The sequence below is a fragment of the Neodiprion pinetum genome, chromosome 7 (assembly GCF_021155775.2).
Source record: "Neodiprion pinetum isolate iyNeoPine1 chromosome 7, iyNeoPine1.2, whole genome shotgun sequence".
In the NCBI taxonomy this organism is placed as follows: domain Eukaryota; kingdom Metazoa; phylum Arthropoda; class Insecta; order Hymenoptera; family Diprionidae; genus Neodiprion; species Neodiprion pinetum.
This window is the reverse complement of record NC_060238.1, coordinates 23,587,050-23,601,978: the sequence shown is the minus strand read 5'-3', so window position 1 is coordinate 23,601,978 and position 14,929 is coordinate 23,587,050. Positions and strand designations below refer to the sequence as shown.

At 40.9% G+C, this 14,929-nt stretch overlaps 1 protein-coding gene across 1 annotated transcript; it reads right to left on the bottom strand.

The window, feature by feature from the left end:
* Positions 1–31: 31 nt before the first annotated feature.
* On the bottom strand, positions 32–8,781 carry LOC124222706 (uncharacterized). Its single transcript, XM_046633941.1, has 3 exons — positions 8,699–8,781; positions 3,433–3,650; positions 32–2,929 (listed from the first exon to the last, which is right to left on the bottom strand). Exons 1-3 carry the CDS (start codon positions 8,718–8,720, stop codon positions 1,007–1,009), a joined length of 2,163 nt encoding a protein of 720 aa, XP_046489897.1. The 5' UTR covers positions 8,721–8,781; the 3' UTR covers positions 32–1,006.
* Between the last annotated feature and the right edge of the window lie 6,148 nt (positions 8,782–14,929).

The following is a 14,929-nucleotide window of genomic DNA, read 5'->3' as shown; positions in this document are numbered from 1 at the left end:
TTCATTCCGGAGGTAAAGTAAAACGCTGAAAACAGATTTTTAACAATTTTATTGGCAAACATTTTTTTTATAAGATATTTACAGACGTGTATCAAGTACGTTTATGTGTATAAATATAGTTTATTTTTCAAGTTTTCGGCAGCCTCACCGTGTACACAGGTTATATCCTTCCCCCCCATCTTCTCCGCGTGATTTCAGATAGTACAAAAATAGCGAAAGTTTATATAACTTATTACTAAAAGTTGATCGATAAAAAAAAAAAAAACAAAAATGAAATTAAAATAAACACACACATGATCTAAAATTAAAATAGAGTGTAAATAAAAATCGCGGAAAGAGAGCGAAAAAAGTTCTTTTCCCGCGAAAATAATGTGGCAGTTTGGTGCATAACATTGGTTTGCCTATATTATAATTTCATCTCTAGGTTGAAAAAAAAAAATTCATTCGAATGTAAAATTAAAAGAAAATTGAGATTTGGTAGAGGAAAATTTTATTCAATCGCGAGTGAATGAAAATCTGATTGAACAAGGATATTCCCTCTTCTTGGGAATAAATTGTCTATAATTTATTTGGATGATCGAATGAATTTTTTTTTTTTTTCATATTGTATTTGTGTCAAACTAAGGAAAACAAATGTTGTTTTCAGTTACAACTCATCGCCTCAAGTCAAAAAAGCGTAGTCTGCGGTCAGGTGATAAGTTTCCGATTTTTCTCTCAAAAATTGCGATAAATTCTAATCCAAATCCCATTCAAAATTTCTATAAAATTAAATTCCCGACGATCATGATTTTAAATCGATAATTATTTCGATACCCAGGTAACTGATGATAGACTAAGTTTTCGACGTAACGTTTCTTCGAACCTCTCGAGACTCAACCATCGCAATGAAAAACTTTTCGGAATATTGAAAAAAGAGAAGAAGCAAGCACCCAAATCAAGCAACCGCGGTGCGATAATTCCGTCCATCGAGATCGTATTTTCTACATATTATGCCGGTGAGATTTCTTCATTCCTTAGCGTCACTTATTTCGTCGCTCCTAAGAACGTAGAGGACCTTTTCGCTGGCGCTAGAATCGGTTTCTTCGGCTACTTGATGAAGCCTCTGCCTCCTGGCGGGCCTTCTCTGCGCGGCCGAGACCTGGGCCTCATCGTATCCATACTCGGGACTGCGTTGTTTCTTATAATAACCTACGGACGAGTTTTCGGGGTCAGGATATGCGGTTCTCTGCGCTGGTTTCGCTGGGGGAACCGGAGTGACGGAGTAGCCGGCGCTGATCAGAGCTGCGACATCCTCCTGAGTGAGGGACTGAGGCCCAGTCAAACTCGGGAGCCGTACGACTTGGGGACTGCTCTGCTGATCCTGCTCAATGATCTCCTCAATGGTGAGCGACTTGACGGGGGCCTTCTTGGCGATGCCGGACTGCGAGACGTAGATCGATGACTGGGGCTGGGCCTTGTACTTGTGGGCCTGACGGGGCTGGTTGACCTGCTGCTGGGCGTAGCTCTGCTCATCCTGGGCCTTGGGTGTCTGCGTTGAGCGAGGAACGTAGGAAGAAGCCGAGGTCGCGTACTTCTGGATCTGCTCGTTGGTGAAGTAGCTGTTGGGTGGGGGGAGTGGGACTGAGGTGGGGAGGAGGTACTGAACCACAGGGGCGTTTGGGTCCGTCTTTCGGGCCTCGGTCTGGGCACGCGCGGCAGCCTGGGCTTCGCCGTGGGCCTTGGCTCGAACCTGCTGCTGGTGCTTGTAGAGAGCCTCGGCCTGGGCCTGAGCCAGGGCCTGAGCTTGGGCCTGAGCGCGAAGCTGGTTGCGCTCTAGAGCGAGTGCGTTGCGGTGTGCGTCCTCCTGGGCCTTGACGTGGGCCTGTTGCTGGGCCTGAAGGTTGCGGATGGCATCAGCGTGGGCCTTGAACTCGGCAGCTTCTTGGGCCCGTCGGGCCGCCGCCGCCTCGGCATGAGCCTGAGCCTTCAGTTGGGCCTTCAGCTGGGCCTCGTGGTCGACTGGTCTGGGGTGGGCCTGCTCCTCAGCCTGAGCGGCAAGGTGGGCTTGTCCGGCTTCGCTGACGTGAGCCCCGTGCTGGATCTGCTCGAGCGCGTTCGTCTGCCGCTGTTGTTCGCTCCTCACTCGGGCCTCTTCGGCAATAACGGCCTGTCTGTGCTGTTCGTTGTTCAAACGGATCTGATCCAATGCCGACTGTTGATGCTTGTTGTGCGAAGCATGCGATATCCTCTGGAAGGCAAGTGCCTGGGCCTGAGCCTCAGCCTGGGCCTGAGCTATCGCTTGGGCCTCAGCCTGTTGCTGGAGAGCCTTGAGGTTCACCTGTTCTTGGGGATCCTGGTACCGTGGAGAGGGCCTGAAAGCCTTGGCCTGTTTGGGTTGATAGCGTGGGGCCTGGTACTGGATCTGGCTCACGTCTTCCTGGGTCTGATATGCCGCCTGGACCGACGGCTGCTGGTACCTTCCCGCACTGGTCTCGACATGGTACTGTTCCGGAAGCTGATCGGCGTAGGTCTGCTCAACGTATCTGGGTCCGGCCTCGGCAGGCCCGCGAGCCAGCTTGAACTCCTGGGCCTGATTAGCGGACACCAGCTGAAGGAGCTCTTGCTCGAAGGAACCGAGTTTGGGGTCCACGTAGGTCGGAGCGGCCGACGAGCTGGCTCCGTGTCGCGCTGCTTGCAGGGCCTCGGCGCGGGACTGAGCGTCAATTTGGGCCTGGATCTGGGCCGCCGCCTCAGCCTGGGCCAGTGCTTGAGGGTGGAGCTGGGCTCTGGGTCTAGGCGGGGCGACCGCCGGCACTCGAGAGTTTTGGTAGGCCTGCTGAAGTTGCTGTTGTTGTTTGGCGTAGGCTGGGAGTGGTCGACGGGCCTGAGGCTGTGGTGCTTGCTGGGTATGAGTGTACTGCTGAAGCAGGCCCAAGTATTCCGGTGTCAACTGAAAGGTCGAGGCAAAGGTGAGTCGCAAAGGTCATCGTTATTTATAAATCCTGCAGACGAAAGGTCTGCGAGTAAAAGTTCAAAATAATGAAAAAAATCATCCGAGAACGCGAGAACGAAGTAGGTACAAGATATCACCCGTAATCATTTCTGTCGCGGAAAAATAATCGACTAGTCAGAGAGAACTCAAGCCATTCCTACACAGTACTTCGCTACTCCAATGACACTCCGTTGGGAAGTGAACGTCTTTAAGTCGATTCCGTAGACGATGTGACCATACATGAGAGAAGAAAAAAAGTATCCATGCGCTCTATAAAAATACGCAACTTTTTGCTGCCAAAGCGTTACGCTTCGCTGACAGACCGGTGATCAGCGAACAGTGACCCGAGTGAGGAAGTCGCTAGTCGCGAGGATTGCTCACAGTTGGGCATCCCAGTACATAAAACTAAACCTTCGCTCTGACCATTACAATAAAAAAACGAAATCTTTCAGCCAACGAACCTCTTGACTTTCGTCACCGTGTCTGATCACGTATTGACTTGGAGAGGCACCGTAGACGGCCGTTGCTGTTACCGGGGACCGTTTGGCCGGGTCCTTCAAGTCGATCTCGAGGAGCACGAGATCGTCGGGACTCGACGAACTCTTCTCTGCCGTAGCAGCGACGGATGAAGATGACGATGGACCGCTGCTTTCCTTGCCGGCGGAAACCGCCAACAGACCTGAGGACATTGAAACAGAAGTATGAACAACGGATATTTACAACGGGTAATCGAATGTGTAACCGTTCAGCTTCTTTTTTCAGTTATCGTATCCTGCTCAATGCACAAATGCCAAACCGGATCACCGAGCGACCTTGCCTCAGGCAATTCGCTGACTCTGCTGTAAAGATCTCTTCGGGAGACTATCATTCCTATACTTTTCTCGTGAAGTTGAACGACGATCAGCTGATCAGCAATGGATCACGCGAGTACGTAGATCCAGTATCCGGTGAAAGGTGAGTGTTTCGTTCTCGAGTTACGACCGTTCGTTTCCGAGTGTTTTGACTGATCTTGATGATCAGGGTTCTTCTTAAAACGAGCGAAAGAGTCATGACGCGATGTAATTACACCATCGTGAGAAAATCCGAAGATCATAATTTGATCGAACATTTTCGTCGTGTACATAACGGCATACGCAGACACGAGCTCGGCTGAATCGTGACTCGAGAAAGGTCAGAGCTGTCTGACTTTTGTGCCGGAGTGAAGTTGACGGGTTCGTTCTTACCGGTGGAGTGTTTCAGCTTTGTTACCCAATATCGAGAGTCGAGATTTTCTCTTGAATGAAGATCAACTCAAAACTTCCGACAGCCAGACGGTTGAGATCGGTCGATTGACTAAAAGTTCTCTCCGATTCGCGGCCTTAAAAATATGCAAATTTGTGCAACGAACTGCACGACTAGAACGTAAAGCGGTTCGGTATTACATGCAAAACGAGACTAAGGCGCCTCGGCTGTTATGTGGTCTGAGAAGACTTTCTCTAGTAGCGGTAAACAAGCGAATGTGTGGGTCATTTACGCCCAAGACTCTATCCGTTAGGCTGTTCACACGCACAAACGACTGGGAAAATATCTGGAGTAAACTCGCCTGCAAGGTTCGCACAACGAGTTCACATCCTGGTCAGGATTTAACACCGTGCAGGCTATGCGTTAAGAGATTGTGAACCGTCGTTCATTTTCGATCGAAATTTGCCTAGTTCGACATCGCGGAAGTCGTTACACGCTCTTCGTTTTCCGTTAGACGAAGCGAATACCGGAGGATGTAATATCGTTAAGGAAACTATAACCCTCAGCTCGTTAGAGATGGGAAAAGATCTCGAGACAATACTAGTCTCATGGATTGCACGTAGTACCAGTCAATTATCGTAATTACACTATCTTCGTTAGCTGGTTTCATTTGCCTTCCTGTTTTCGAAAACGCGGTGCATTCTCTCAGAAAAATTTCACCTAAAGTCACGTTATACATTTTGCACATTAACACGGTTATGCTTTAAAAAAAAAAAAATAACGTATTTATTATACTTGTGACACGATCGAATCTTATTTTCCAAAGGTTACGGAGAACGTAATTTGGCCACTAGCAAATCGGCTTTAATGGCAAACAACTTTGCGATCGTAAAATAATGCTCGGTAATTGGTCAGAGAAGTCTGTAGGCACCCGTTTATTTAATCGCCTGCAATCTCGGGGTCCTCCAGATATCCAGCCTTCTATCTACTATCAAAACCTCTCACTGTAGCCAGCAGCTGGCTAACCACAAGGTCGCTGATTTGCCTCTACGTTATTACTCTTGCGAAATTTACCTTCGCGAATGCGGATTCATGCCGTCGTTTTTTCAAGGCGCAAATTCGATCTTCATTTTGTTCACAAATTTTTTTCTTTCTTCTAACTTGAAAAGAAAAGGAAAAACTGACGAAACTGTGGAATAAAGATTTGAGAAATGTGCCTGAAGTGACAAAGTGAGGAGAATCATTCTCTTCGAAACGAAAAAAGAAACTTTGTCTGTCAATGATTTTGAAGAAATTTACCAAAAACGTGAAGATTTTTGATTTCGTGGTTTTCAACCAGTGCTTTGGGTTGATAAGGGATTATTTCAGTATCGAATAGAGTTCGGTGAGTGAGATTTTGATTTTTGAAAAATGTCTAGGTACGGCAGATACTTCCTAGATCCTTAAATCCTCCGCCTTTACCGGAGACAGATGGAAATCAGTTCCGGTTGCCCAACGAGGCGCCGAGTTTGTGTAACCGTATCGCGAAAGAGAGAATCGCGAGTGATGTATGTAAGGCGTATCTCGGCAGGAGGCACGAGCCGTATCTTTGCAGGCTCGGATATTATACGTGAGTCCGTTCGAAGCCGAGAGTTACAGTTTGCAGGTTTCACTTTCCGCATCGTCTGTGCGCAACGCAGTGTTTCACCCTCGCAGGAGCCTTGTAGCGTTCGAATCGCCTCCGCAGCTCACGTCAGCTGCGCCGATATTTACGCCCGCCGCGTTTCTACCGCGCCCCGGAATTGCGATTAACCACCTCGTTTCTAGTTGGCCGAATTTTTTGTAACTCTACAAAGTAGAAAGACCCCGAGGCCGGCCGCCCGGATTCCGTTCCTCGATTCAAAGCATCGCAGCATTTTGTCTCGCAGTTAAAGTTACTCGAGGAACTTGGTTGGTCAAGAATTGACAATTTTTACTCATTTTTGTTGCGATTTAATCGGTCTTTGGCGATTTTTTACGGGCTGGGTATGAAGTCCCGAATTTGAAGAGTTTTGAAAACGTCAAATACCGTATTCTTTTTTTTTTGTCGTAAACCTTGAAGTAAAGAAATTATACTTTGACGAAACTTGAAAGTTTCGGATTGTCCGAAACCCGACGCTCGAAATTCCAAAAGAGCGAAACTGAGAAAATTGAGAAATTAAAAACATCGAAATTCTGCATGGTCCAAGATTTTCAGTTCTGCTAATTTCTGGCTTGTTGAAATTTCACCACTTTGAATTTTCTTTGTTTCGGATTTTCGAGATTTTTACTTCAACCCAGCCCCATTTTTAAATCATCATACCCGTGGGCTACGAAGAACGCTTAACAAGTATCGGAGTCGTGAACAAAAGCTCAGATATCGATGCTTCATTTCCATCTACAATGGCATGTTTGATTTAGAAAATTATTTCCTACCAAATCACTGAAAAAGATTTTCATTCTGTTCACCGGTTTATTGGATAATAAAATTTTTTGACCGTGATCAATATTTATTCATCGTTCTAAATTTAATTATTTGGCGATACCAACATGTCAAAAACAAAGGTTTTGTTATTATAAAATAATATTCTAAATAAAATGAGCCATCGTAGAACGAAATCGAACGAATCTGCAAGATTTTTAAGAACTTCAAAAAGATTTGAAAGCACTGATATCTGAGCTTCATCCAAATGATTTCAGTGTTTTGTATTTTTATATTTTCAAAGAAATTTTCATAACCTACTACTAGAATAGTTTGATAAATAATCTATGTAACACTATCTCGTAACGAAATTCGTAGTAAGTATTTATTTTCGGACAATAAATTTCCTCAATCCTCATCTAACGATCATTCATTCAGCTAGAAGAACCGTGTGCACAAAACCGATCAACTTAGAAATCCTGAATTCCTTCGATGCATCCCGTTTCAACCTCTACGTTTCCGGTTTCGAGGATGAAAAGCAATTCGCAATAAAGCCGCGTTTATTTATAATCCTAGAGGCTTCTTGACTTTCAAGTTTTCCGCAACGAGTTGCAGCGATCAATTTCACCGGTCAATCGCTAATCGTGCCCATCGGCAACTCGAGTCGCATGCACTCCAGTCACGCAATAAAAATTGCGCAACATGCTTACCGTATCGCGTTATATACTGTACCTGTATTATTACAATCGCGTAAATTTTATTCCTCTATTACGCCTCTTTTATCATGCTCATCGAACAACAGAGCGCAGTCAACTTTGTCAAAACTAGGATTAGAAAATTATCGCGACAGCTCTCTTCGTTTATCTTTCATGTGTTCAAGTGTGTGGAATAAAAGAGAGAAGAAGTGATTGGACCGAAAAAAATTTATGATGCAAAGAGAGATGCGAAGAGAGACAGAGAGAGAGAGAGAGAGAGAGAGTGAGAGCTGTAATTGCACCCTCCTTGCGACACGTCCGCACGATTCCATTCAGACCGTAATGATAGAGCTGATGTCGTTTTGCCATCCCCACTGGAGTGAATGCACACGAATACAATTTGCGACGCGGATGTATCCAACAATCTAATCACCGGTTGGAGACAAATGGCGCGGCATTTCTTACGCTGCAAGTATTGTAAAAATGGATATTTTCACTTTTCACCGAGGTCCGAGGGAGCGGAAGTAATAATTACATGTCGTTAGAAATCCGGGGCCCAAAATTTCGGAGCAGCGAGCCGATTCGTTGCGGAAATTTAATCATGCGGATTTATGTTATTTATGTTAGGTACATCCATATATGCAGCGTGTATAATTTATCAAAGCGTTTCGAACTCCGTACCAAGTCTCGGTGATCTTAAGACTCCTGGAAAGTCGCGTCGCGTTCGTCGAGTTGCAACATCGGTATAATAACTTTATAAATAGCCGCCGCCATCCGGTGGTAAAACGATGAAATGAAACTAGAAATCGAGCTCGATGCTCTGGATTTTCGAAATTTCTGTCGCAAGTTTTGAAATCCAAAGTCTCTGTCATTTTATAATATTACAGAATTGATATTACATTGAGTTTGATTTTGATGTTCCGTTTTGTTTCTTCAATTCGACGACAGAGAAATCAAATATTACGAAAAGTTATATGCGAAACTTCCCTGACACAGAACGGTTAAAAATCTCATTGTACAAAGTTTATTATTACTCTATTTTTTCCCTTTCTCTCTCTTTTTCTCATCTCTTCAAACAATAATAGCATCGCTCCCAGAAGAAAGAAATATGACTATAAAAAAAAAAAAAAATAAATAAAATAAATAAACTATCAGATTCACTTTCACTCTGAACTAAATTCGTTGATAAAATCCGGTCACGGTCCGTTCTCACAAAAATCACCCTTGAATAATCCGAAAAACGAATTACTATATACATAATTAAGAATGAAAAAAAACAAATAAAAAGAAAAAGAAGCTATAAAAAATAAAAATAAAAATTGATCTGAACGTGGGGGGAAAAAAAAATGGTGAATAAAATTATTTGACAGTAATTGGAGTAGAAACACTCACCTGCTAATACGAGTAGCCACATGGCGTGAATGTAAGTAAGGAATCCGCGGAGTGAATGTTGTCCTCAGACGAGTTCCTCGTCACTTTATAGACCTCAGGGGAAAGGCCGCGCCCGTATTCCTCCTTCAGGTGGGGTGCACGATTCCCTTTCTTATTTTCTTCACTTTTCATTTCATTTCATTTCGTTTCCTCTCGTTAATTTCTTGTCTTTATTCTAATTGTTTTTCTTTCTTAATTTTTATCCTCCTCTTTTCAGCGTTTCAAAGACCTCGAAGATCGATTAATAATATCGTTTCCAACCGCTCTTATTGTTAACCCTCCGCGGATCGTTATTGGATTATTTATTCACATCGATTGATCATTTTTTTTTTTTTTTTTTATCTTGAATATTCATATTCATACTGAGATAATTCGCGAATATAGGATCGAACTGATTCGAATAGATCGTTCATTTTAATTGTAAATACATACGTGCTGTAGACTGGAGTGAAATCGAATCTCAGTTATTTATTCCTCGGCTCTGGGAATTGTTGCTTTAGACCCGGCGAACGACCCTGATTATGTCGTTTCAATAGCGACGGTGTAACGAAATACGTTCTATTGGAAGTTGTCTTATCTCTTGTGCGAATCATCTCAGCTTTTCTTGTTTTTTTTTTTTTTTTGTTTATATCCCCATTTTTTTTTTTAGTTCAATCCTAAACTGCATTTTGCAATTCTGCAATGGCGTAACGTGACCGAAGGAATCACCGTTCGAAAAATTGCAGGAGACAAAAGTTTAAATAAAGAGAAACAAAGCGAACGAGCGACGACTACGTTCCTTAAATATTCACCGATAATTTACTTTCACGTACATCCTAGAATCACCGTTGCGCAATAAAAGAATCGACGTGTGCCGGTACGTGAGAATTTTGAAAATCGTTAACCTGCGATACGCCGAATTTAGACTTATTTTCTACTGAAAATCTTCTTGTGTTTAATCATAAAATGTTAATTCTATAAAATATATAAGAAATCATATAACGAATTACGTAGATCAAAATTGACGTAGTACTTTTATAATTTATAATGTGATATCTTGCATATTTTATAGAATTTTCAAAACAAGTTATGTAATAAATTGCACGCTGAATTCTGTCAAAATATTATGTAAGATGAATATTTTCAGTAGGGATCCGAAATGATGAAATGGAAGTGACGGAGGAAAATTTCGAAGAGCTTTATAAATTGACAGACGTTTTACAAATCGATTTTCTGTTCTTCTACGAAATTTCCTTCTGTCAAGCGAACCCAAATTTCTTTATTACAATTTTCACGTGACTTGAAATCCCGAAGTTTCAGTTTCACGGAGGAGTTTAAGCAATTGGTAAATACCTTATCGTTAGACCTAGATTGCAAAATAGAACGTCCGTGAATTTATCGCATAACCGGCACTCAGCACCGATTACAAGGAGTCGAAACGCTTCCGTAACTTTGCGTTGAAAAATAATAAAGAAACGAATAAAAATCGTTAAATCCCTAGGCAAATTGCGACTGCTCTAAATTGAGCGACTTACCTAAATTGCTGTAATTGAATCTAAGAATCAATTCACATAACGCGTTTCTCCTATCTAGTATTATAAACCTACGCAGTATTTCTTCTCTCCACTCAACTCCTGTCCATTCGTTTTCGTTTTTCTTCACCCTGCGTATTTTCGTCCTCGTTGCAAAATTAAATATTTTTCAAAGATAAAAAAATGCTATCCGAATTAAAACTCGTTTAAATTCTCGTTCTCACCACCGTCAATCAATTGCGTCAGTCTCTTTAGCCGCCGCAAATAGACAAACGAGTCCCGAATCAACGTCCATACTTATCCTGCAACGCCGCTTTTCTCATGGCCAGATATCCTGGCAGGCTTCTCCTTGTCCTCGGAGCCGTTGCACGAACGCCTAGAATCTCAACCACACACCCGTATTCAACGATATTCGCACGAAGTACAGTTCTAGATTTTGCAGCTAGCATAACGCAAGTTCAGACTTACATACCTACGTAGGGAACTCCTTGGCTGCGGTGCAATGCACGTTTAGTTCGGGCGTGGGAAAGTGAATCGGTTCAAACTAACCGCCACTTTATTTCCACACACCCTAATAAAGGACGCGTCGCTCCGTTTTTTTTTTTTTTTTTTACATTTTTTTCCTCTTCTTTTGTTGCAGCCAATTTTGTCTTCTCCGCAATACTCAAATCGACACATTTTTCAACGCAATATTTTTGCCTTAACTTCGTCACTCGGAGGTTTTTGGAATCACTGATCGAGAATCTGAAGTCGGAATTTGATAATTTCTAAATCCGAGATGGCGGATCCAATATGGCGGATGTAAAATCGAAGAAGATATAAAAATTCGATTATTCTAGCAGAAACTTGATGCTCGGGGGTTTTCGGGGTCGCTGATTAAGAATCTGAAGTCAGAATTTATAAATTCTTGTGAAAGAGTGGTCCAGTATCACTATTCCCGACTCGATGATTCGAGCCTAAGATATTCTGAAATTATATTTTTTCCGTATTTTAATAGTCAGACGAAGTAACAAAGATCGTTTGAATTTGTAAATAAGCTGTGACGAGCCTAGGACATGGAAATTTTTTAGGCTGGGCGTTGAGTTGAACTCACTGTGATTGAAAAAGTTAAATAATATACATCGTCAGGATTACTCGTCTTGTTTTCTTTGTCAGACAGAGTATTACTTAATTGATTTTTAATTATTCTCCTTGATGTATTATCGATACCTACTTTTAATTACCTTCATTACAGTATTTATTTTTTATCCAAATACTTTGACTTTCATACTAATTAGCATTATATTAACATATTTCGTCAGAAGAATACGGACTGCAAGATTTGTTTATTAATTATTTTTTTTTTCTAAAATGTACCGACGTGTTTTTTTATCCTAATTAAAATCCACGTTTTTTTTTCTTTAAATCTTTTTCTCTACATTTTGAACCCGGAACTTTAGCTTAACATAAAATCGACTGTGCAGCCTTGATCCGATTGCGGTGAATAAAAATTGCGATTATTACGTCGACGATGTAATTAGCGAACGTGGAGTCGGAGAGAAATTAAGACTCGAGAAGACAAATTGATTAAACAAAAAAATAAATAAAAATAGTAGAAATAAATATATATATATATATATATATAACAAATCGAAACGGTAAATTCTTACATCTCCAAAAAATAGTGGTAAATATCAGTTTTAACCGTGAGACGAGTTTCGTAACGCGGAAATAGTAAATCGACCATTGCGTTTCTCAAACCTCGGTGACTTTCAGGTGAAAAGGTGATTTTATGTTATTTTTTTTTTTTGTCCCCCTCTAATTATTATCCCTTTACTTTTATTCCTTAACCCCTGTTTTTTCGTTTCAATTCACAAAGAGGCATTGTTCGCGCTTTACGCGTATAATGTATAATATAAGACACAAAAGAAAATTCGCGTTCAAATAGTTCCTAGTACCTTTTATACGTATATCCATAGTTTAATACCGCGCTGCTTTCTAACAAGTCGTATGACTCAAGTGCAGCTGAATATACTCTCCGTTACAAACGCGTTATGACTTTAACAGTATCACAGGTACACGTATATATGCCACATCCTTATAACTTTATCCCGGTACCTTACCTACATTCACCAAGGCTCGCTGTGTGATCACCTTCTATGCTCGCGGAGACTACAACGTTTTATACAGTGATCGCTGACAATTCCGATCCCACAGTTTCAATCTGCGCGCGAAAAAGTAAGGAGAAAAAGAAAAAAAAAAACAAACTAATACGGTACGTAGAAGAATTACGAGCATTGTAACAACAAAGTCGCGTGAAAGGATGACGCGAATAATAAAACACTTTCCATAGATGATTATTTTTTCCAACTACCTCTGCGTTCGATTTTCTGAACTTTTATTCACACGTTTCTATGCTCGTTATTCATATGCAGAAAATTCACTTTTCACACTATTCCCAATTTCTCCGTTTACTTATTCACGATTAATCCTGAACGGATCTAAGAAGCGTTCACCATTGTTTCTTTATCCGGGATATTATTGTTGTAAAGACGTAGAGATGGTGGAATCGTGCACGTATCGCAAGACAAAATAAATAAAAGTACGTTGCGACGTGTGCGAATAATCTGTGATGAAAGTTTCCGCGCCTATCTATTGTTTTCTGTAAACTTATTCCTTCGGATTGAGGATACATTTTTTCCCCCCCCCCTCTCTCTCTCTCTTTCTCTATTATTTTCTTTTTCTTCGGCGTAGCGGGCGTAAAAAAATTACGATCAGAATCGGATGATCAGCGACGAAGGAATTCCATAAAATTCAAAAACAATTTTTCGGACAGTTTAAATTTCCAAGATTTAGCAAAAGTGGTTAACCTGTGATTAGATGATATTTCGGAATATTGAGAAACGATTTTTAGTCAAGGATAATTGCTGGGAGTTCAGGCGGGCTTCTCTGTCACTCGGAATCGCAATAGCAGCTTGTAATTACGTGTCGCAAACATAACAAACTAACGTACAACAAGTAACAATTAGTAAGTCGGTAAAGTAACGTGAACGTAACGAGTAGGCGGTTTGGATTTGTAACCGTATTATTCCGCGCAGCTTAGGAAACTTTTTTTTTTTTTTCTCTCTTTTCCTCTTCATTGTTTTTCCCACTACCTTTTACGTCTCTTCTTCTATTTTCGTTCAACGGCAGAACAAAGATACGCCGGTAATCCGGGATTAGCTAAGAGGCTTGCTAAATGGCTGAGGATATTATATCTAAAAGCAGTAAGAACTGACAAACAGGTAGTGGGATAAAATTAAAAATTAGAAATAAGAGAGAGAGAGAGAGAGAGAGAGAAGTAGAAGATAAGTATTAAAAAAAAAAAAAAAAAAATTTTATTCCTCTTCGCTTGCACTTTAATTAATCTTTATGTTTTCTGTGTGGAGTAATATTTTAATCCTGGCTCGATCAATCACCGTTACCGGATACAGCTTTCATGATTAATTAAGAGAAGGAAATGAAAAAGAAAAATAAAAATGGTATGAAAGTTTTACGCATACCGCCGGCAAAGATCGTTCGATGAATTTTTATCGCACGTGTAATTTCTGTGTTATACGATAAAAAATTTTATTTACACACCGTGTATTGCGATGCATTAAGATTTGATTGAACGAAAGGAAATGCCGTTCAGTATTTCGCATGAATTTACCTCGTCCAGCGAAATTGATTTAACCTTCTCTAAAGCAAATTTTATTAAAATTTGAACAAATCAGCAAAGAGAGAGAAAAAAATAAACAAATAAAACATTCTCTTGCGTTAACGTCGATATTCGCTAATAATATTTGGTCTTGCAACCAACAAGCCGTGTCTATTTTTTTCTTCCTAATTATTAACGTGCAATGTTATTTTTTTACTCCCCCCCCCCCCCCCCCTCTCCCCCTCCTCTAAAAAATTCCGAATCGTCATTGTTGCTGCAAGTCGAATGTATCAGCCAGGTGTGAGAAACGGTTCGACATAAAGAGCGGGTTGGCTTATTCCATGTATTACGTACCGTACCATGAGGTATATTATGCAAAATCCGGTACGTACTGCTAAGACACGATATGTAAAGAATTTGCGCAAACTCCCCGCATTGTCCGCGAGAATTTTCATTCTTTTACGTGTAAATCTTTCTTTTTTTCTCCTCTCATTCAACTTGTATTCTCATCTACTTGTGTATCGTTAGATAATTATAGAAATAATTATACGTACAGGGGGAAACAAAAAATCTTGTAACAACTTCTACAAAATCTGTGAAATATCGTTCGTGGTCGAAAGAATGATCTGTTCTCACATTATTACTATTGTTATTGTAATTATGATTATGATTATGATTATTATTACTGTGTTTCTTTTTTCTCGTTGCGTATTTCAGACAGACGATTCTCTTTCGAACGTCCTTGACTTTAAATCGATTTCAATTCTTTTTAATAAAAAAAATTTTCACACGTGTGGGAATCTCCTCGATCGTTATCAAAAAAAAAAAAAAATAAATAAATAAACAAATAAATAAAATAAAAAAATCAAGTCAATTCCGAATGGTCCGAATTTTTTAGCTACGTGAGGTAATATTTATCATCTGTCCTTATTTCAGTCAAATTTTCGTCCATCGAAGTTGGTTGTTTTTTCTCAGAAGGCGTCAGATTTTTAACAGACATTCAATATTTACTTTTATTTCAAA

Bases quoted from the DNA above. Each gene is read 5' to 3' on its own strand.
- LOC124222706 (XM_046633941.1), bottom strand. From the start codon at position 8,720: ATGTGGCTACTCGTATTAGCAG. The intron at 3,651-8,698 runs GTGAGTGTTTCT...CAATGTCCTCAG, and splicing joins GTGGCTACTCGTATTAGCAG to GTCTGTTGGCGGTTTCCGCC. The intron at 2,930-3,432 runs GTTCGTTGGCTG...TCGACCTTTCAG, and splicing joins ACGGTGACGAAAGTCAAGAG to TTGACACCGGAATACTTGGG.